The sequence below is a fragment of the Rhinoraja longicauda genome, chromosome 1, assembly GCF_053455715.1.
Source record: "Rhinoraja longicauda isolate Sanriku21f chromosome 1, sRhiLon1.1, whole genome shotgun sequence".
Lineage (NCBI taxonomy): Eukaryota > Metazoa > Chordata > Chondrichthyes > Rajiformes > Arhynchobatidae > Rhinoraja > Rhinoraja longicauda.
Genome location: NC_135953.1, coordinates 16638650 through 16662101, shown reverse-complemented (window position 1 = coordinate 16662101; position 23452 = coordinate 16638650). Strand labels below are relative to the sequence as shown.

The following is a 23452-nucleotide window of genomic DNA, read 5'->3' as shown; positions in this document are numbered from 1 at the left end:
GATGGAGACCAGGAAGGAGATTGAGAACCTTGTAACATGGTGTTGAGATAATAACATTTTTCTCAATGTCAGCAAGACAACTTCAGGAAGAGAAGAGGTCCACATACATTGACGGTGTCGAAGTAGAGATAGTTGAAAACTTCCAATTCCGAAGAATAAATATCACCAACAAGTTGTCCTGGACTATCCATATTGAAGCAATGACCAAGAAAGCACACCAACACATCTACTTCCTTAGAAGGCTTAGGAAGTTCGGCATGTCCCCAACAACTCTCACCAACTTCTACAGATGCGCAGTTGAAAGCATTTTATCGGGAAGCATCGCAGCATGGTTTGGGAACAGCTCCATCCAAGACACCAAGAAATTACATAGAATTGTGCACGCAGCCCAGACCATCACACAAACCAACCTCCCTTCCATTGACGCCATTTACACCTCACGCTGCCTCGGAAAGGCCAACAGCATAATCAAGGATGAGTGGCACCCTGGCCACTCCCTCTTCTCCTCTCTCCCATCAGGCAAGAGTTATAGAAGTGTGAAAAAGCACACCTCCAGATTCAGGGACAGTTGCTTCCCAGCTGTTATCAAGCAACTGAACCACCCCACCAACAACTAGAGGACAGTTCTGAGCAACATCTATCTCATTGGAGACCCTCGGACTATCATTGATCAGACTTTATCTTACACTAAACATTATTCACGTTATTCCCTTTACCATGTGGATGGCTCGATTGTAATCATATATTGTCTTTCCCCTGACTGGTTGGTACACAAAAGGTTTTCACAGTACCTCAGTACATGTGAAAATAAACTAAACTAAACTAAGGTAGGACTAACGTAGATTGGGCATTTTGGTCGGCATGGTCAAGATGGGTCAAAAGGGCCTGTTTCCATGCTTTCTACGACTCTAAATTGCAAAGTAATTTTAATTTAACAAATTACATACGAATTTTAAGTTCCACATACCTTAAAAAAAAGCATATAAGACCCAAGCGGCTACCCGATCGGAATATGAAGAATTAGTGATTGGAAAGTAGGTTGTGTAAAGGATCAAAGGAGTTTATGAAAATGTTATGTGGGCTAATTAAATGCACAGATGTATGGCAAATGGAGTATAATGTAGGAAAGATCAAATCTGGAGTGCTGCCTATATATATCGGTTGTCCTATTTAATAATGCAATTTAAGAGAATGTGGTGGAAACATTTCAGAGATGGTCTACTAGATTAACACCTGGAATGGGTAGTTTGTATGATGAGGAAAGGCTGGACAGGCTAGTCTTGTATCTGCCAGAGTTCAGAAATAAGAGGGGAGCTTTCACTGAAACTGATACCTGGAACGTCTTAGCAGGGTGGTTGAGAGAAGAACCTAAAACTAAGAGTCACTGTTTAAAAATAATGGGATACTTATTTAAAATAAAGATGAGGTATAGTTATTTCTGGCAGAGGGTTACATGCCTTTAGAACCTCAAAGGGTCGTGCAAGCAGTGTTTGAATAATTTTATGACTGAGATAGATAAGCAAGTCAGTGAAAGATTACCACCCGTAGGCAGGAGTGGGAAGTTGAGGTTACAATCAGATTAGCCATGATATTAAATTAACCTTCAAGCTTCGCTAGATTCCATACCTTTCATTCCACAATTACCACACACATTGATCAACTCTGAGAGCTTTAGAGACTTTGCCAAATGCATTCTAGTAAATGAGGTAATGTTTTTCCACCAGCCTCTCTAAACAGCTATTCAAACACTCAGAAGTATACAATGTATTTTTAAACACACCATCTTTTATCGATCTACTTCGTTCATTTGTAGTTCCACCAATTTGACTAAATCTCAGTACCTTCTTGCTGGGATGTTTCATAAATTATAGGAGCAGAATTAGGCCATTCAGCCCATCAACTCTACTCTGGACCTAGACTCGCCTACTAGTGGAAACATCCTCTCCATTCATGTTTCCCCATAGGTGTTGAATGGTAGGGGGAGGTTAGTAAACATTCAGCCAGTATCCAGCTTTTGTACTGCAATTTCTGCTGAGGTACATGTCTGATTGACAAGGTATCATAAAATCATAAGTGATAGGAGCAGAATTAGGCCATTTGGCCCATCAAATCATGGCTGATCTATCTCCCTCCTAACCACATTCTTCTGCCTTCTCCCCATAACATCTGACACCCATACTTATCAAGATTCTATCTATCTCTGCCTTAAATATATCCACTGACTTGGCCTCCACAGCCTTCTGTGGCAAAGAATTCCACAGATTCACCACACTCTGACCAAACGAAATTCCTTCTCATCTCCTTTCTAAAGGTATGTCCTTTTATTCTGAAGCGATGGCCTCTAGTCCTAGACTTGCCCACTAGTGGAAACATGCTCTCCACATCCATGTTTCCCCATAGGTGTGAATGGGAGGGGGAGGTTAGTGAACATTCAGCAGGTATCCAGCTTTTGTAATGGAATTTCTGCAGGGGCACAAGTCTGATTGACAAAGTATTTCAATACAAAGCTGTGAAAATAACATTCCTTCTGTACTGAAGAATGAAAGGATACATTCCTTCTGTACTGAAGAATGAAAGGAGACAGAGCAAGTATCATACGGCAAATTATCTATTACCTAAAGTAAATCCCCGGTACAGCTGGAGATAAGCAGTGAAGAGTCGTGCCAAACAGGTCAGTAGTTTTCCACTGGTCTCGCCACCATACAGCTCATGACAGCAGTGGACCAACCCATAAGCTGAACTGCCATAGTGAGCTTTGTCCAGAACACCACAAAGCAACTCTCCTTCCAGAATAATAACCTGCCATTAAAAAGAAAACCTGCATTTTTACTTCACGCCTTAGCAAATTCAGTAAACATTGGAATGAAATCATATTCTGCCACATTATTAATAGGTAAACACAAAGTGCTAGAGTAACTCAGCGGATCAGGCAGCATCTCTGGAGAAAAAGGATGGGTGTAATTTCAGGTCGGAACCCTTCTTCAGACTGAAAGTAGAGGGGAGGGAGGGTGTTGGAAAACATATCCATTTTAAGTTAATAAAAACATCAAAAAAGAATGAACTTGAGTTTGTATATCATTTCAGCGTGAATTTTCGAAGTGTCTCAAGGTGCTTCGCACTAAATTAATTCCTTTGTAGTAACTAACAAGGGCACAAAGCCAATTGTAGAACAAATAACTGGCTAATCTTTGATGGGGTTGATTGAGCAAGTAATGTTAATAGAGTCACACAGCACTCCCTGCCCTTTCCTGAAAAGGTCTCACAATATCCATAATATCTACTAGACTAGGCAGGTCTTGTCTAAAAGTCTCATGCAAACAAATTCTGGCCTCCACAACATTCTGTGGCAATACATTCCACAGATTCACCAAATCTAAAAGAAATCTAAATGACTAAAATAAATTCCTCCTCATCTGCCTTTTAAAGGTACACCCTTTAATTCTGAATCTATCGCCTCTGGTCCGAGACTCTCCCACTAGTGGAAACATCAAATGCAATGAGCACTCAATGTAGGAATTTATTAAGTGCCCTGGTATGATTTATAATTGGAGAAAAATACACAATCTTCCCGTGACCTGAATTCGACCTCCCCACAACCAATATAAAAAGGACAACTATAAAGAAACTAACTCAAATGGGAGGAAAATTTGCATCTTAATGTTTTCAAGCTGTGTTGAAATAGCTAGTGGACAACTCGATATGTCAATATGTCTTCCATAATGATTTTTTATAGACTTAAAGGCTTAAAACGCTGATTACGGATTTGTTGTGCCACTTAGCTTATTTAAATGGAAATGATTCCTCACTCTTGCACTGATCTGTCAGCCTGGGGCGTACTGACGGATAAGAAGGGCAAAGCTCTTGCCTTACTCTGCTGCTGGGTCTGCCAGCAAAGCTTTATATTGTCAGGATGTCCCAGTATCATATTGTGGAGCTTTAGGGAAATTAGAAAATGCCTCTTGGATCCTGCATCAGATCAGACCTGGATTGAATCAGGATACAAGATTGCCTTCATGTAAATAGTGCTTTTCATAGATTCGTAGAAAGGTACTGCACAGGAATGGGCCCTTTGGCCCACAATGTTTGTACCAAACATGATGCCAAATTAAACTGATCTCATATGGTGATCCATATCCCTCTATTCCCTGCACTGCCATGTGCCTATCTAAAAGCCTCTTAAAATGCCACTATTATATCTACCACTCCTGAAAATGTGTTTCAGGGCCTCACACCCTTTGTATAAAAAACGCCCCGCACATCTCCATTGAACTTTCCCCCCTCTCACTTTAGAGCTGCGCCCTCTGGTGTTGGACATTTCCAACCTGGGAAAAGGATTCTGCCTGGTTACCCTATCTATGTTTTTGAGGCATAGACATAGGAGGCAAAGGAGAATATAAATTTGCTGCCTTACAGCACTAGAAACTTGGGTTCGATCCTGACCACGGGTGCTGCCTGTACAGAGTTTGTACATTCGCCCTGGGCTTTCTCCGGGTACTCCGGTTTCTTCCCACATTCCAAAGATGTACAGGTTTGTAGGTTTATTGGCTTCTATAAATTGTAAATCATCCCTAATGTGTAGGATTGTGCTGGTGAACAGCATGATTGCTGGTCAGCATGGACTTGCTGGGACATGTTTCCACACTGTATGGCTAAAGTCTAAAAGTAACTGTGCACAATAGACCAGGTACCGCATCACTAATTGGAGCAATTGATATACTCCAGCCAAAGATCATGTGACAACTGTGGATAAACTTTAAATTGGTTTAAAAATGCAAAATCTGATGGAAACGTACCTTGGACTCGGACATTAATTCTGAATCAAAGTCCATCGTCAATCGCCGAGCTTCTTTAACCCAAGCCTTCCCACTGATTTTAGATGTTCCTGTTAAGTTCAGTGGTGTTTGATCCTCAGGGATTACGTTAATCAGCAATGTAGAAACCACCTGAAAAGAACACAGAATTTTCAGGCACAGGATGAGAAAAATAGAAATAAACCAGCGACAATGTTTGTTACACGGTGTGACAATTACAACTCAACCATTATATTCAGAGCAACAAGAACAAAAAGGACCACACGCCATTTCTTACCAGAATAGTTTCTTCCCAGCTGTGATCAGGCAACTGAATCATCCTACCACAACTAGAGAGCAGTCCTGAACTATCTATCTCATTGGTGACCCTCGGACTATCTTTGATCGGATTTTACTGGCTTTACCTTGCACTAAACATTATTCACTTATCATATACACTGTAAATGGCTCGATTGTAATCATGTATTGTCTTTCCGCTGACTGGATAGCATGCAACAAAAGCTGAACTGAACCCATTGGGCTATTTTAATTTAGATTTTTAGATTTTAGATTTTTATTTAGAGATACAGCGCGGAAACAGGCCCTTCGGCCCACTGGGTCCGCGCCGTCCAGCGATCCCCACACATTAACACTATCCTACACACACTAGGGACAATTTTTTTACATTTGTCCAGCCAATTAACCAACAAACCTGTACGTCTTTGGAGTGTGGGAGGAAACCGAAGATCTCGGAGAAAACCCATGCAGGTCACAGGGAGAACGTACAAACTCCGTACACGGCGCCCGTAGTCAGGATCGAACCTGAGTCTCCGGCGCTGCATTCGCTGTAAGGCAGCAACTCTACCGCTGCGCCACCGTGCCGTCCTAATTTAAGCAGTGCTAGAATGCACATATATTTATTCCAATTCTCTATCTTTTAATGTAACACAAATAATATTTTGAAGAATAGCAGGCATCTTGACAAAGCAACTATTGGTCATGTAAAAGCGAACATTTAGACAGCCAACATAATCAAGGACCACTCATCCCCTCCCTTTGGGAAGAAGATACAAAACTTTCAAAAAAACACCTATGACCAGATACAACAATAGCTTGTGTTATAATACTTTTGAAGGGACCTCTCAGATGCTAAGGATGTAGTCCCGATCTTCCAATCTACATAATTATGACCCTTGCACTTTTTAACAAATCTGCACTTTCTCTGTAGGTCTGAACACTATATTCTGCACTCTGCTTATGTTCTCTTTGCACTATCTGTTGTACTTGTATGTGGTTTGATTGTACGGTGTGATCTGCCTGGATGGCGCATAATTATTATTTTTTAGTTTCATATTGGAATCACTCTGTACATTGTGGGAGGGAGAGGCAGGTGGGGGGAGGCAGGGGGGGGAACGGCAGGGGGGAGAGACAGGGGGGGAGAGACAGGGGGGGAGAGACAGGGGGGGAGAGACAGGGGGGGAGAGACAGGGGGGGAGAGACAGGGAGGGGGAGGCAGGGAGGGGGAGGCAGGGGAGGAGAGGGTGCTGCACCAATGCAGGAGTGGTTTGGGCCCAACGGGTCCACTTGGCCCAGTATAACATTAAAATCTGATAAAGTCCGATTAAAGTAGTTCAAATATAAGATTGCCAGTACGAAAAGTAACCAAGAGGATTCTCCCATTGATCCTCCCAACTTTATCAAGTGCCAATGAAAATAACACAAAGTCAAAAAGAAATGTTTTGGCATAAATTCAGAAGAAAACAGTCCAGAACATACAATCTGTCCAAAAATGCACAACACGCTCGAGCGTCCATCTAACTCCTGGCCTACTTCTTCCCTCTGTAATTATAATGCCACTCTGTTCATTAACATGCAAATATTTTTGGAAAGTGTGGCTGAGGGGAACTGTTAGAATCAAACATATTGCTTAACATTGTTAAGCAACATTTAAACAAGATTATAAGGACGGAATTCATGGAGTTAAGATATAAATAACCTGCTGTCCAATAAAATAATGAAATAGACCAAGGCCTCAATAGTTTACCTGCATTTCTGCGCAAAGGGAGCTGAATAAATGTTGCTTTGAAGGAGTGCTTTTCGAAAAGTACAGAAGTCCAGAACTAGGGGTAAGAATAAGGAGTAAGCCATTTAGGACTGAGATGAGGAAAAGCTTTTTCACCAGAGAGAGTTGTGAATCTGTGGAATTCTCTGCCACAGAAGGCAAAGGAAGCCAATTCACTGGATGTATTCAAGGGAGAGTTAGATATTGCTCTTAAGGCCATGGGGAAAAAGCAGAAATGGGGCACTGATCTTCAATGATCAGCCATGATCATATTGAATGGCGGTGCTGGCTCGAAGGGCCAAATGGCCTACTTCTGCACCTATTTTCTATGTTTCTATGTTAATTGGCTTTTGTAAATTAGTTCCATCATCCACATTAAGAACAATGTATGAGTGATCGATTGTTGGCATTGACTTGGTGGGCCGAAGGGCCTGTTTTCTACTCTGTATTGCTAAACTAAATTAAAGCTCGAGTACTGGTAATGGGAGCGAAAGTTATAACTCAAATATTGTCTACTTTTATGAAACTTTTTAATCTTTTCTTATCTACTAATCTTTTCTTATCTACTGTTTTGAATTGATGCCATTGATGGATGATGGAATTACCTGTTTTCCAGTCCATAGTGGATAAGGTTTGATCACTGCCGGCTGAAGGATTTTCACACGTCCCTTTTTGTCTGTAAGACCCTGATAGACAAGTTCCATGTACTGTTCCCGTGTGAAGAATCGACCACGGATCGTCATGCGTGTACCAGAAACCATATGATCTTGAATCAAACCTGCCAAAGGTTTCCCATCCTAGTAGAAAATAATCAGAGCGTTTCATACTTTAAAATTGCTGTAATTACCACAGGGAGGTCATAACACAAATTAGGTTCTCTAGCATAGTGGCACAAAGGAAGAGTCGTTGACTTAGAGCGCCAGAGACCTGGGTTCAATCCTGACTACAGGTGTTGTCTGAGAGAGTTTGCACGTTCTCTCTGTGGCCATCTGCGTTTTCTCCGGGTGCTTCTGTTTCCTCCCACACTCCAAAGACGTGCAGGTTTATAGGTTAATTGGCTTCAGTAAGCTGTAAAAAAATGTCCCTAGTCTGTCTAGGTTAGTGTATGAGGTGATCACTGGTGGGCGCAGACTCGGTGGGCCAAAGGGCCTGTTTCTGTGCTCTATCTCCAAAGTCTAAAGCACAGAAGGTCACATATCCTCTTAATCCACAGTACAGTGTCTGTTCTCTTTGTGACAGCAGGGGTTTCTCCCATATCCCAAAGACGGGCGAATTTGTAAGTTAACTGGCAACTGTAAATTGCCCATGGTGTGTAGGAAAGTGGATGAGAAAGTGGGATAACATAGAACTAGTGTGAATCGGTGATCAATGCTCAACATGGTGGTCTGAAGGGCCTGAAGTACTAGATGCTGGATTTTCAAGGCATGAAGAAATGAAACAAAGAAGAGGCTTCCTGCAGAAACAATCCCAAATGCAAAGCATTAACAAATGAAGAATCAGGAATCAACGATGGATGGAGAGATTACTTTCTAACTTGGAGCACGGGGCTGTACTGATCTTAGACAAGGGGACGCAAGTTAAGATCAGTGTAGAGACTGAAGGATTTGAAGAGGATAAGAATGATTTCAAAACAAAGGCATTGCCTTCAATGCAAAGTGCACACTAAAAAAATCATGGGGAGTTGCATGGTGTCTACGTCCCAAACACGTAATTTTAGTTTACTTTAGAGATTCAGCACTGAAACAGGCCCTTCCGGCCCACACCAACCAGCAATCCCCATACACGAGCACCATCCTACACACTAGGAAGAATTTACAATATTTTTCGAATCCAATCAACCTAAAAAATTGTTTGTCTTTGGAATGTGGGAGGAAACCAAAGCACCCAGAGAAAACCCACACAGTCACAGGGAGTACGTGAAAACTCCATACAAATAGCAACTGTAGTCAGGATCGAACTTGGGTCTCTGGCACTGTAAGACAGCAACTCTACTGCTGTGCCACTGTGTCGTCACTAATCCTTAATCCTAGAGGAAAATAAATGCGGAGAGGAGAATAGTTTTCCGAATTTGATGGCTGACAATTAAGTACTTACCTTGGGAACCAAATACTGTTGGTCAGTGCTGGCAAGCAAGTAGGCCTCTGCTCGCCCCAGTTCATTCTGTGGAAAGTGAGCATTCATCTCGTCGCCATCAAAGTCAGCGTTATAGGCTTTGCAGTTGGCATAGTGAAGCCGCAGGACTTTCTCTCCAGATAGGACCCGTGCTTGGTGGGCCTGGATGGAAGGCCTATGCAGCGTGGGTTGGCGGTTCAGCAGCAGGACATCACCGTTCTTAATGTGCCGACACACCTTTGGAAAACAGTACCGTAGTAATTCATTGTTATATAATCCAATTTATAGAAACCCACAAGACTAGCAGCAGATCCTCTGTCACCCCTGATGACTCAAATCTGAAGGATCAACATGATCTTGTTGGCCTTACCATTCCTCAGTGTTCCACTTCTCTCTACTCAGAATATGAATGCATTGACTTATTTGAGAGGATGTAGCAGACAATATATGCCTATTCAAGGTGGGCGATTATACAAATCTTTACAGATTAAAAATTAGTTCGTTTATAGTCACACATAATGTGGTACCGTGAAAAGCTTATTGTTGCATGCTAACCAGTCAACGTACAGACTATGCATTACTACAATTGAGCTGTCCATCGTGTACAGATACGTGATAAAGGGAATAACATTTATGCAAGATAAAGTCCAGTAAAGTCCGATTAATGATTGTCAGAGGGTCTCCAATGAGGTAGATAGCAGCTCAGGACCACTCACTAGCAGTTGCTAGGATGGTTCAGTTGACTGATCACAACTAGGAAGATTCTGGAGGTGTTCGTTTTTACACTTCTGTACCTCTTGCCTGGTGGGTGTGGGAAGAAGCGGGAGTGATGTACACCTCCCCCTACAGTATTCAACTGCTGTGTTATAGTCAACAAGAAGTTATTAGGGAATAGCAGGAAGAAAATAGGTCATTTTTCTGACAGAGGAAGATGAGTATTCTAGATCCTCTCCATCTTGTGCATTCTTAGCTCTAATAAACCGAGACTGCTCATTCTTACCATGCCGCAAAAGAAAGGCTTCTAACTATACAGCACCTTTTACAGCACTTTCCAAGCTTCTATAAATCAATCGCAGTGAACTAGCAGTAGAGTCACTATTGCAAGCTAAGAAAATAGGCATTTTTGTAACAAGACTTTTGAAATGAGATTGTGCATGCTTGGACTTTAATTCTTGGAGTGCAGGAATCTGAGGAGTGATCTTAGAAACATAGAAAATAGTTGTCGGAGTCGGCCATTCAGCCCTTTGAGCCAGCACCACCAATCAATATGATCATGGCTGATCATCCTAAATCAGTACCCCGTTCCTGCCTTCTCCCCATATCCCATTATTCCGTTGGCCCTTATTGAAGTGTTTAAAATTAGGAAGGGAATTGATAGGGTGAATATACAGTCTTTTACCCAGAGTAGGGGAATCAAGAACCAGAAGACATAGATTCAAGGTAAGAGGGGAAAGATTTATAGGAACCCGAAGAGCAACCTTTTCCACTCAGACTGTGAAGGGGATGAGCTGCCAGAGGAGGTAGTTGAGATGGGTACAATAACATTTAAAAACACAGGTACACGAGTAGGAAAGCTTCAGAATGATATGGACCAAATGCAGACAAATAGAACGTGTTGGGGGTAAAGGACCCATTTCCTTGCTGCAAGATAGTGAGCAGATCATTTATTTTCTAAATGGTTGATTGAGTAGATATTGGTCAGGACTCTGGAATTGCTTCCCACGCCTTTCACTACCATCCACCAAAGGTGGAAGGCCGAGACTCAATTAAATATCTCATCGAAAAGTCAGTATCACTGATAGTCCTACATTGGAGCTCGAGGATAGAGAAATCCTTGGACTCCGGTTTAAACCTTGGTTTAATATTGGCTCCACTGAAACTCAGTTCATTGTAAAACAGGTTGTGAAGTACTACAGTGGTAAAGGTAGTTCTGCTATAACATGATATTTGTGTTCGCTTTATAGAAAATCGCATTATAAAACAATTCTGACAATGGAGAAAAGGCATTTGGGGCTAGTGTTTCAGACTTACAATTACAAAATTAGTTTTGTATATTCAAGTATATTCAAAAGTAAAGACTTTTTAAATAACTAGAAGTTTATTTTGTTACTGCAGGCTAAAAAGTTTCAAGGCTACATGGACTCAAAGAATAATAAATGTGGTAACCTTGAGCAAAACATTAAGTGCTGGAGGAACTCTACGTCAGGCAGCATCTATCGAGGGAATGGATAGGCGATGTTTTGGGTTAGGACCTTTCTTCAAACTGACGTTGCCAGACCCGTTGAGTTCCTTGAGCACTTTGTGTTTGGTCAATTTCCAAAATAAATTTAAAGTCGTTTTCTAGTCCCTGGTGGAAATAGCGTTATAGCCAATTTGGCCCGCATGATACAAATAGTGTTCGCTCATTCATCAGTCACATTATATCCAATTAGAGTTATGGAAACACACATTGTAGCAGAACTCAGTGTACGTTCGACACAACCAGATAGCTTCCTGGTCTAATAAGATAATTATAATAATATCATTAATCGATCTTAACGCCATTATTTTGTGTCCTATTGTTATTTTTATGCCAAAGGATTAGTCAACTTAAAAAGTTTTCATTTTCAATGACTCCCACTTACAATTTTCATCCCCATGTTCTGCTCTCCAGTACTGGGTGTCAGTAGTTGTTTGGCGATGGCCTCTCTCTGGCTTGTATTGCTTGCATTGAGAATAGTCCGTGTTCCATCTTCATTGATGACCATGGAAGCCCCTGGATGTATATTCGGCCCATTTACCACTGCCTGCCTCAGCTCCTGCACGTTCCAAGGTGTCACTGGTTGAGGATAAGTCAGTTTTGTAGCAAAGACCTTCAAAAAAAATTAAAAGGGCAGAAAAAGTCATTTAGACTCTTGCACCATTATCAGCATCCATGGGTAGCTCACCCATACTGAAAAAATTGTGAATCATCGCTACATGGAGCAATTATAAACAGGGTACTTAAAGCAGATGAGAGGCTTTTAGATAGCCACATTGGTATGTAGGGAATGGAGGGATTAGATAACATGCAGGCGGAAGGATATAATTTGGCATCATGTTTGGCAGACATTTGTGGGCCGATGGACCTGTTCCTATGTTATAGGGGTCAGAATAAACACATTAACTATTTCATGCAAATCAATACAAAAGTGGGTAGTTTTGTAGATAGTGAAGATGTTTGAAAGATTGCAGCACGATCTTGATCGATTGGCCAAACGCAGGCAGGTGGGACTAGTGTAGCTGGTACCAGTAAATGGGGAATTAGGGGAGAACACCAGTAAATGGATAATTAGTGGGGAGCACCAGTAAATGGGTAATTAGTGGAGAGCACCAGGGATCCAAGAAGAGATAGATGAATGGATAGAAAATTGGCTTCATGGAAGGAAGCAGAGGGTGATGGTGGAAGTTTGCTCTTCGGACTGGAGGTCTGTGACTCGTGATGTGCTTCAGGGTTCGGTGTTGGGCCCGTTACTATTTATCATCTATATCAATGAATAGCATGAGAATGTACAATGGGGGTGGGAACTGTAAAAGTGTCTCTCCCGAACGGAGACCCGATCTTTGTTTTCTGTGTCGTGTCTCCGTTCACGCTGCGGTCTACCATCGGCCATTCACCTGGTGCTAGCGGCCTCCGGCTGGGACCACCTGGGCTCTGGTTCGCAGAGCCCGCGGCCCAGACTCACCACCTGTGGCGCTGGCTGCCTTCGGATGCTGCGGGAGCGGCTGCGACTCGTCTCCGGAGGCTTCGGCGCGGGCCGCGTGGATGTCGGAAGCCCGCAGGCCCCTGGGTGGGGGCCGACATCGGGAGCTCCGGCAGCGGCAGCGGCAGCGTCTTCGCCCGCCCCGAATCGCGGGGCTTGGGCCGGCCCGCTGGCGCTTCAATGTCGGGAGCCCCGACTGCCCCGATGTGGCAACTCCAACAGCCTGACCGCGGGAGAAGACGGCAGGGGAAGAGCGATTCTGGCCATCCATCACAGTGAGGAGGTGACTGGAGGAGACTCACTGTAATGGATGTTTCTTTTGTTTGGTGTTGGTTTATGATTGTGTGCGTTATTGCATATTTTTATTGCTTATTTTTATTGGTCTTATTGTTGAACTGCGGGTAATTTTTTATTTCACTGCACATTTATGTGTATGTGACAAATAAATTGACTATTGACTATTGACTACATGGCAAGATTAGCAAGTTTGAAGATGATGAAAAAGTGGGTGGTTTTGGAGACAGTCAAGTTGATTGTGAAAAATTGCAACAGGATCTGGATCGATTGGCCAGGTGCACTGAGGAATGGTTGATCGAATTTAACACAGAGAAATGTGAGGTGTGCATTTTGGGAAGTTTAACATGGGCAGGACCTACACTGTAAATGGTAGAGATCTGGGGAGTGTTGTAGAGCAGAGGGATCTAGGCGTGCAGGTAAATAGTTTCTTGAAGGTGGAATTGTAAGTAGATAGGGTGGTCAAACTTGAGGGTCTGAACTATAGGGAGAGTCATCAAGAACCAGATGACATCGGCTTAAGGTGATGGGTAAAAGATTTAATAGGATTCTGAAGGGTAACCTTTTCACAGAAAGGGTGGTTGGTGTATGGCGCGAGCTGCCAGAGGTAGTAGAGGCAGAGACTATCGCAGTTTAAGAAACAGTTAGACAGGTGCATGGATAGGACATGGATGACTGTATGACCGACTCTAAATGGGCAGTTAGGAGAGAGCACCTGTAAACGGGTAGTTAGGGGAGGGCACTAGTAAATGGGAAATTAGGGGAGGGCACTAGTAAATGGGAAATTAGGGGAGGGTACCAAGCTAGTTAGCTAGATAAGCAAGTCGGTGGATAAGGGGATAGCTGGAAAGCTAAATAGCCATAGGTAGACTGATATATAGCGAGATAGACAGCTAGATAGCTAGAGATCTGGATAAATAGCTAGCTAGATAGCAAGGGCCTCGACCACTAGCTAGCTAGTTAGTTGGATAGCTGGACTGCTAGCCAGCTAGATAGCCAGTGCTAGGTAAAAAGCTAGCTGGATTATTAGATAGCTAGATAGCTGGATAGCTAGATTGCTAGTCAGCAGGATAGCTGGCCAGATATGTAGATAGATCGATAGCTGGTTTGATAGCCACAGAGCTAGGTAACTAGATGGTTGGATGGCTAGCTGGCAAGATGGTTGGAAGGCTAGCTGGCTGCATGGCTAGTCTGCGAGCTGGCAAGCTAGGTAGATGGATAGGTGGCTGCACAGTGCTACCTAGATGGCTAGATGTCTAGGTTACTAAGGAAAATGTAGAAAATCCAGAGATATCTTTGGTTTAAGATTCACCACCCAATAACCAAAGAAATTCCTCCTCATCTCCTTCCTAAAATAACATTCTTTAATTCTAAGGTTATGACCTCTAGCCCTAGACTCTCCCACTAGTGGAAACATCCTCTCCACATCCACTCTATCCAAGCCTTTCACTATTCTGTACGTCCGATTTCTGGATTCTCACCCCATTTAGAAAATAATTTACGCCTTTATTCCTACTACCAAATTGCATGACTCCACATTTGGCTGCCATTTCTCTGCCCACTCTCCCAATCTATCCAAGTCCTTCTGCAGAATCCCTGCTTTCTCTACACTACTTGCCCCTCCGCAAACTTGGCCACAAAACCTTCAATCCGTTCATCCAAATCATTAATATACAACATGACGAGCAGTGGCCACAGCTCCGATCCCTGCAGAACTCCGCTAGTCACCGGTAGCCAACCATAAAATAACCTCTTTATTCCCACTCTTTGCCTTCTGCCATCCAGCCAACCGATATCCATGCTGGTATCTGCCCTTTGAAACCATGGGCTCCCATCTTCCTTAGCAGCCTCTTGAGTGGCACCTTATCAAACGGGTCCTTTTCGGAATGGCAGGCAGTGACTAGTGGGGTACCGCAAAGCTCAGTGCTGGGACCCCAGTTATTTACAATATATATTAATGATTTGGACGAGGGAATTGAATGCAATATCTCTAAGTTTACGGATGACACGAAGCTGGGTGGCAGTGTTAGCTGCGAGGAGGATGCTAGGAGGCTGCAGAGTGACTTGGATAGATTAGGCGAGTGGGCAAATGCATGGCAGATGCAATATAATGTGGATAAATGTGAGGTTATCCACTTTGGCGGCAAGAACAGGAAAGCAGAGTATTACCTGAATGGTGGCCAATTAGGAAAAGGGGAGATGCAACGTGACCTGGGTGTCATGGTGCACCATGGTGCACCATGGTGCAGGGAGGTTCTGCTGCAGTTGTACAGGGCCTTGGTGAGACCGCACCTGGAGTATTGTTTACAGTTTTGGTCTCCTAATCTGAGGAAAGACATTCTAGCCTTAGAGGGAGTACAGAGAAGGTTCACCAGATTGATCCCTGGAACGGCAGGACTTTCATATGAAGAAAGACTGGATAGACTAGGCTTATACTCGCTGGAATTTAGAAGACTGAGGGGGGATCTTATTGAAACATATAAAATTCTTAAGGGGTTGGAGAGGCTAGATGCAGGAAGATTGTTCCCGATGTTGGGGAAGTCCAGAACCAGGGGTCACAGCTTAAGGATAAGGGGGAAGTCTTTTAGGACCGAGATGAGAAAACATTTCTTCACACAGAGAGTGGTGGGTCTGTGGAATTCTCTGCCACAGAAGGTAGTTGAGGCCAGTACATTGGCTATATTTAAGAGGGAGTTAGATGTGGCCCTTGTGGCTAAAGGGATCAGGGGGTATGGAGAGAAGGCAGGTACAGGTTACTGAGCTGGATGATCAGCCATGATCATATTGAATGGCGGTGCAGGCTCGAAGGGCCGAATGGCCTACTCCTGCACCTATTTTCTATGTTTCTAAACAACATCTACTGACTCTCCTTTGTCTGTCCTGCTATTTACTTCTTCAAAGACCTTTCTCTTTTATTCCTTCTTAAACTTTCTGTCCCATTAATTCCGGAGACTTCTGTAACTTTTCCTGCACTCTCTTTCCCTTTAACTCCACCCTTATACTTCCGACTTGTTGACCCCCACTCTCCCACTATTTAGTTTGCCAAGAGTCTGGTCCCAGTTGGGTTCAAGTGGAGTCTGTCCTGTCAGGCCGCAATAAGGTGCTGTCCAATGTCCCACAAATTCAAACCCACTTCTTCCACACCAGTTTTTGAGCCGCATGTTCAACTCTCTAATCATCTCAACCCTATGCCAATTTGCACGTGGCTCAGGTAGCAATCCAGAGATAATTACCATCTTGCTTCTGCATTTCAATTTGGTACCGAGCTATTCAAACTCCTTTAGCACGTTCACAAGTTATAGGAGTAGAATTAGGCCATACGGCCAATCAAGTCTACTCCACAATTCAATCATGGCTGATCTCTGCCTCCTAATCCCATTTTCCTATCTTCTTCCCATAACCCTTGATACCCGTTCTAATCCAGAATTTGTCTATTTCTGCCTTTAAAATATCCACTTATGTGGCCTCCAGAGCCCTCTGTGGCAATGGGTTCCACAGATTAACTACCCTCTGACTAAAAAGGTTCCTCCTCACCTTCTTTCTAAAAGAGCGCCCTTTAATTCTGAGGTTATGACCTCTGGTCCTAGACTCTCCCACCAGTGGAAACATCCTTTCCACATCCACTCTGTCTATGCTTTTCATTATTCTGTAAGTTTCAATGAGGTCCCTCCTCAACCTTCTAAACACTAGCAAGTAGAGGCCCTGTGCTGTCAAAAGCTCATCATATGCTAACCCACTCATTCCTGGAATCATATTTGTAAACCTCCTCTGGACCCTCTCCAGAGCCAGCATATCCTTCCTCAGACATGGTGCCCCAAATTTGCTCACAGTAACCCACTCACAGTAACAGAATCTCTTTCCTCATTCTACCTACGTCATTGGTACCCACATGGACCACGGTAACCGGATCTTTCCTTCCCACTCCAACTTCCTCTGCAGGTCAGGTGACATGTCCTGAACCCAGGCAGGCAACACAGCCTTCGGGACTCTCGATCCTCGCGACAGAGAACAATGTCATTGCCTCTAACTATACGATCCACAATGACAACTATGTTTTTCTTTCCTGTTCCCTCTCGATTGGCCCCCCGAATCACGGTGCCCTGGTCAGGTTGCTCATCCTTCCTACAGTCTTCTAACTCAATCCTCTCCTCTGTTCCCCTGCCTGCCTCACTAGCAGTCACACCCTCTACGTCACCACAGACCATGTTGGAAGCAGTTACTCGAGAAGGAGTAACTGCCTCCAGAAACACAGCGTCCAGGTAATTCTCCCCGTCTCTGATGTGCCTCAGCGTTTGAAGCTCAGACTCCAGGTTGTCCACTTTTAGTCTTGGTTCTTCAATCAACCAGCTGATGTGGTCACCAGGATTCACTAAGGGGTCCCCCAGCTCCCACATCATGCAGCTGCAGCACATCGCGTGGTCCTGCATGTCTCCTTTGCGTATTTCCGAAATCTTTGTGAAACTTCCTACTTGCTGTTGCTCTGGGTCTGACAGGTCCGTTCCTCTCTCCTCACCCCTACTCTTCGAAGCCTCTCGAGCCAAAGCCTCAAGATGCATATTTCCTCCATACGGCCGCTCCGCTAGTCCGGCTTCCCTTTTATTTGCTTCAAACCATTTCCAGCTAAGTCTATTGAACGCCTGCTTCACTCTAATGTCCCGCCTCCACAATTAGCTCTCTGAAACTTTCCGCCAAATTTTAAAATCTTTTAAAGAGCAGATTCTTACTCTGACTTCAGTTTTTGCAGCAGAAACAACATCAACAATTTTCTGGCTTCCCTTTTCTTTACTGCAAACTATCTCCAGCTATGTCAGTAACAGAGAGATGGAGTCTGACAGTGAGAGAGATGGTCTGACAGTGAGAGCCAGAGATAAAGAAATGGCATGTCAGTGAGTAACAAATTTTGCACCAAATTAAGCAAACTCCGACCAGTGGAATAGAGAGAGATAGAGGCAGATGGGAGAGCGTCACAGGGAGAATGTATAAACTCTGTGCAGACAACGCCTGCAGTCAGGATCGAACCTGGGTCCCTGGTGCTGTAAGGCAGCAACTCTACGGCTGCGCCACTATGCTGCCCCAGAGACAAAGATTGGTGGATAAAGGGGAGGGAGGGAGATGAAGTGCGTCAGTACTAATCCTTTGCCTTGCAGCGGTCTAAATTCACCACAAAGGAGATTTACAAGCAGTGCCTGCCCACCAGGACATATCTAAATACATTACCATGGGGATACCGATCTCATTGGTGTTGATGTACATGTCGGGGCAGATGACAGACCGGGCAGCGTAATCCACACGTTTCCCCATCATGTGCTTGCGGAAGAGCCCATCCTTCTTTTCCAAGATCTGTATTTATGAAAAGTGTGATCATTAGAGACACTAAATCTCACATCATGCTTATCCACCAACACAAAGATGTTGAAAGATCAAATTCCCCAGTACACTTGTCCATTATGAAAGAGAAGCAATGCAAAACGCAGGCATTACTATTCAGAAAATGGAAGAGTACCTAGCTTGAATCTGAATCTAGTTTTATTTGGCACCAACACATCAAATGCTGGGTATAATTCTGGTGCTGATTCTCCTCAGCCAAATCGGAATCATTTTGTCATGGAACAATGCCATTCAAACCACATAGACACCCCCACATAGTATTGCCAGCACAGAGCTTGATTCCTCCAGCTGCAAACTCTGGTATTGCGAGGCAGAATCTCAAGATGTACATTTAACCATTGTAGAAAAATTCTTTACTGCAGAAAATGGTATGAACGCTTGGGCAGAATACAAACCAACGGTATGAGTCACTTGGGCAGCGTACAACACTTTGGTGGCACAGTGGGACAGCGGTAGAGTTGCTGCCTTACAGCGCCAGAGACCCGGGTTCCATTCTAAATATGAGTGCAGTCTGTAAAGAGTTTGTACGTTCTCCCTGTGGAATTTCTCCGGTTGCTCTCGTTTCCTCCCACATCCCAAAGACATACAGATTTGCAGGTTAACTGGCTTCTGTAAAATTGTTCCTAGTGTGTAGGATAGAACTAGTGCACGGGGAGCGCTGGTCGGCACGGTCTTGATCGGCGGAAGGTCCTGTTCTTTGCCGTTTCTCTAAAGTCCACTGTTACCTTGGCAACATCGCTACTGTTGGGCCGCAGATCTATATTTCTGCAGCTATTCAGTAACATTCAGAATGGAAATACAAAACAAAGAAAAACAGAGGCAAAGTGAGCACCTAAGATTAGCAGCAATCATGACAAGGAATCTGTCCCTAGTGTGTGGAGGATAGTGTTGGTGTGCAGGGTTAGCTGGGCATCACAGATTCAGTGGACCACATGGCCTGTTCTGCACTGCATCTCTAAACTAAACTAATCGAATTAAATGAATAAACAACAAAACAGAATGTAACTAAGATTTAAACCTTTGGCTTACCTGCCGAATGCCAGGAAACTTGTTAGTAATCAGCTTATCCATATCACTGTCAAAAACAATGTTTACATGGCTTTGGAGGAATATCCAGGCACTGTATAGTTTGTCTGTCAGTGTCTGTCCAGATATACCAGCTAAGAAGGCAAGGTCCATCTTCGACTGAGTGTCCTCTTCCTGAAAGTTCAAAAGCACAAGTTACAGTGAAATCTGCATTATTTCTGCTGGGAATACATCCTTCTCTGTCATTTTGTCTTCCCTTACCCTAACAGTATGGCCGTATAATGCCACTTGAACGCCCGGGAGCGAAGAAAGTTGCAAAAACTGCCCAGTCCGTCATGGTTCTGACCTCCACCATCAAAGGAATTTACAGGAGTCACTGCCTCAAAAAGGCAACCAGCATCATCAGAGACTCACACCACCCTTGCCACACACTCATTTCACCCCTGCCATCAGGAGAACGTACAGGAGCCTGAAAACTAACGCCCAGGTTCAGCTTCTTCCCTACAATCAGGCCATGCTGGTTTAAATTGAATGTAGACACAAAATGCTGAAGTAACTCAGCGGGACAGGCAGCATCTCTGGAGTCCATGGAGTCCATGCTGTGTCTCTTTATAACTCCATAACAGAATCTGCTCTCCAGAGCGGGCAATTTTTGTCCCTGGAATTCTGACCAAAAAACACTATAGAAACACAATCCTTTATTTTTAAGATAACATAGCCAATAAAGGTTGGCTTCAACTACCAACACAAAGGATCTCATGAGATATTTTAGAATCCTTGAACCACAATTGTTTTCATTCATGATTCAAGCAATAAGTGATATCTCAAAAGTGCATATCGCCAGACAAACAGCCAGCTGGCCTGGCTCTTGTTTACTTAAATCAAGGTGGACCACCGAAAGCAAGGGGGGGACCTGTGCCCCCGAGAGCAAGGGAGGAGGGGACAGCCGAGAGCATAGAGTGGTGGGATCGCAGAGAGCATAGGGAGGGGGGGGGGACCTCCGAGAGCAAAGGGGGGGGGGCTCCTCCAAGAGCCTGGGGGGCGGGGGGACCTCCAAGAGCCTGGGGAGGTGGACCTCCGAGAGCATGGGGGGGGGGGGGGGAACCTCCGAGAGCATGGGGGGGGACCTCCGAGAGTATGGGGGGGGGACCTCCGAGAGCATGGGGGGGGGACCTCCGAGAGCATGGGTGGGGACCTCCGAGAGCATGGGTGGGGACCTCTGAGAACATGGGGGTGGGGGGAGGGTGGAACCTCTGAGTGCATTGGAGGTCGGGGGGGACCGCCGAGAGCATAAGGGAGGGGTGGGACCTCCGAGAGCATTAGGGGGATGGGACTGCCAACATGGGGGGGGGGGGGGGAAGGGGTGAACCTCTGAGTGCATGGGGGGGGGACCTCCGAGACCATGAGGGGGGGACCTCTGAGAGCATTGGGGGGTGGGACCATCAAGAGCATTAGGGGGGGGGACCTCCGAGAGCATAGGGGGGTGGGACCGCCGAGAGCATGGGGGGGGGGAGGAGAAATTGCCGAGAGCATGGGGGGGGGGGGGGGGGGGGGGAAATCGCCGAGAGCATGGGGGGGGGATTGCCAAGAGCATGGGGGGGTGGGGATGGGGGGACCGCCGAGAGCATGGGGAACCCACGTTGCCGACATCTACCTGGCGGGGCTGCCGAAAACAAGGTGGGACCCAGCGGGGAGCCACCAGCGGCCAAATACGACGCAAGGCCTGGTTCGCCATCGTGAGCAGAAAATAAAACTGTTTGATGAACTTTTGTAACTTTATAGGTGCCAGAAACGTGGCAACTTGGTTAACAGCCTCGGTGAGGTCTGCTGTATTTTACCGGGTTGTATGCAATACAAAACATTTCACTGGGTACATGTGACAATAAAGTATAATTGAAATCAACTTAAAATAATCTCTCCGTCATCCTTACTAGAGCTGCTGTCTCCTCTGTCTGATCAGGCTGTTCCACCGTGGCCCGTTCCTGTGCTATTAAGATCAGTAGTTTATGTATCACATGGACATCTTTCATCACTGCTTGCAGATTAACAGTTTGCCCATTGGTAAACATCTTGTCTCCAAGCCGATTAATTGGACGAAATCTGGAAAATGCAATGCAAGTAACGGTGCATTATGGACACCCAAATCATGGGGCATTTTATATCAACAGCACAGGAGTAGTTCTATTTTGTCATCACAATAAAAAACTACTTTCAATAGTTTAAACATGGAAGAAGGGTCCCGACCCAAAATGTCACCTATCCATGGTCTCGAGAGGTGCTGGCTGATCCACTGAGTTACTCCAGCACTTTGTGTTTAGTTTAAACATGGCATGGTGGCACAGCAAAGAGTTGCTGCCTTACACCGCCAGAGACCCGGGTTCGATCCTGACAATGGGTGCTGTCTGTATGGAGTTTACACGTTCTCCCTGTGACCCCATGGGTTTTCTCCAGGGCTCCGGTTTCCCCCCACACTCCAAAGGTGTACAGGTTTGTAGGTTAATTGGCTTTGGTAAAAATTGTGAATTGTCCCGAGTGTGTAGCATAGTGCTAGTGTATGGGGATCGCTGGTCGGCACGGACTCGGTGGGCCCCATGTCCTGATTCCCCGCTGTATCTCCAAAAATTAACCAAACCTCTGCGGATTTGCCATTAATTTATCTTTAAAATGTTTCAGAACGTTAAGTGAAGCTCCACCACAAGATGCGATAATGCATTTTACAAGAAAGAAAAATCACCTTTTGAGATAGTCTTACCTGGAAGGAGGTACAAGAAGAAGATCTAGGAAAAACATGTCTAGGTTCCAGCTGGATTTTGAGCTTCCATGCATTTTCATCCCAGAAAACAGACACTTCAGGAAGAAGCCTGATTAAAATAAGGAGCTGACTTTAATAAGTCGCAGATAAAAGTTATTATTGAACAACATTTGGATGCAAGTGTTACAGTTGTCAACAGCTTATCTCTTTAAAATAGGCAGCACTGGGGCTAATATTATCATATGACAACTTGGATGAAACCCAGAAAGACAATAGAAAAGTCTCCCATCTGCGCTCCCCTCAAGAGTTCTATAAACCAAATAGTGCACAGTCCCAGGGTGCATTTATTCAACACAATTGTGAATTTCAATAGCTCGACTATTAGCTCAACTGTTTGGATAGCATGCAAAACAAAACTTTCACTGTGACAATAATAAACTTAAAACTAATGTGATTCAGTTCCCCAGAAATGTCCTGCAATCATTTACCATCATTATTCCACAGTTCCATGACATGTTCTTTGGCAGTGATAGGTGTCAAGAATCCTCGTTTTCCAAAGAGCGAATCATCGATTCCTTGATTAAAAAAATTAAAAATAAATATTCACTCAGATGTACAACTGCACATATTCACTCATTGAGCAGATAACTGTGTTCACAGTTTATCACCATATTCACTCCAGTTTTATTCCATTAGAGACATCCCTCCTCTCACTCCCTCCCTGAGCTTCCTCCATCTTCTTCCCAGTTCTGATGAAATCTTCAACCCAAAACAGGGTTTGGCTAAGTATTTATTTTCCCCTTCACCTTGAACCTATGTTCTCTGGTCCTCAATTCCTCTACTCTGGGCAAGAGACTCTGCATCTACCTGATACTGAACTGCTAAGTATTTGCAGTATTTTGTGTTTTTGCTTTAGATTTCCAGCATCTGCAGATTATTTGATTTTCATTTAGATGGGGCACAGCTGGTGTGCTGTGTACAGTGTTGGGTGCTGGTCTATATAATGAATGAAGTTATATTGGACAGGGTACAGAGGAGATTCACCCAGATGTTGCCTGATTCATTAACGCTGGTTCTCTTCTCACCGAAGCAGCCTGATTCGCTGAGTATTTCCAGAATTATATGTGGTTATTTTAAGTCAGAGGCAAGAAGGAATTTCTTCTCTTAGATAATCGAGGGGGAATTTTTGGATTTGTCTATGCCAGGAAACTGTGGTGGAGTCGTTGAATACAGGTGGTGAGTGAAGGATATTTAAATTACAAGCAAGCCAAGGGGTATGACAAGAGAACAGGTGAAATGTTCCACC

The 23452-nt window shown here is 44.3% G+C and overlaps 1 protein-coding gene across 1 annotated transcript in view; it reads right to left on the bottom strand.

Annotated features, from left to right (window-relative positions):
- The window catches only part of polr1a (RNA polymerase I subunit A), a 107607-nt gene that overhangs the window by 62226 nt on the left and 21929 nt on the right, over window positions 1–23452 (bottom strand). The window contains exons 7-16 of the mRNA XM_078411842.1: window positions 22635–22721; window positions 22147–22255; window positions 21326–21494; window positions 19398–19568; window positions 18198–18320; window positions 11589–11816; window positions 8947–9201; window positions 7458–7649; window positions 4794–4943; window positions 2616–2799 (exon numbers count right to left, since the gene is read on the bottom strand). Of these exons, the coding sequence (XP_078267968.1) occupies window positions 2616–2799; window positions 4794–4943; window positions 7458–7649; window positions 8947–9201; window positions 11589–11816; window positions 18198–18320; window positions 19398–19568; window positions 21326–21494; window positions 22147–22255; window positions 22635–22721 (1668 nt within the window). The remainder of the gene's footprint in view (window positions 1–2615; window positions 2800–4793; window positions 4944–7457; window positions 7650–8946; window positions 9202–11588; window positions 11817–18197; window positions 18321–19397; window positions 19569–21325; window positions 21495–22146; window positions 22256–22634; window positions 22722–23452) is intronic.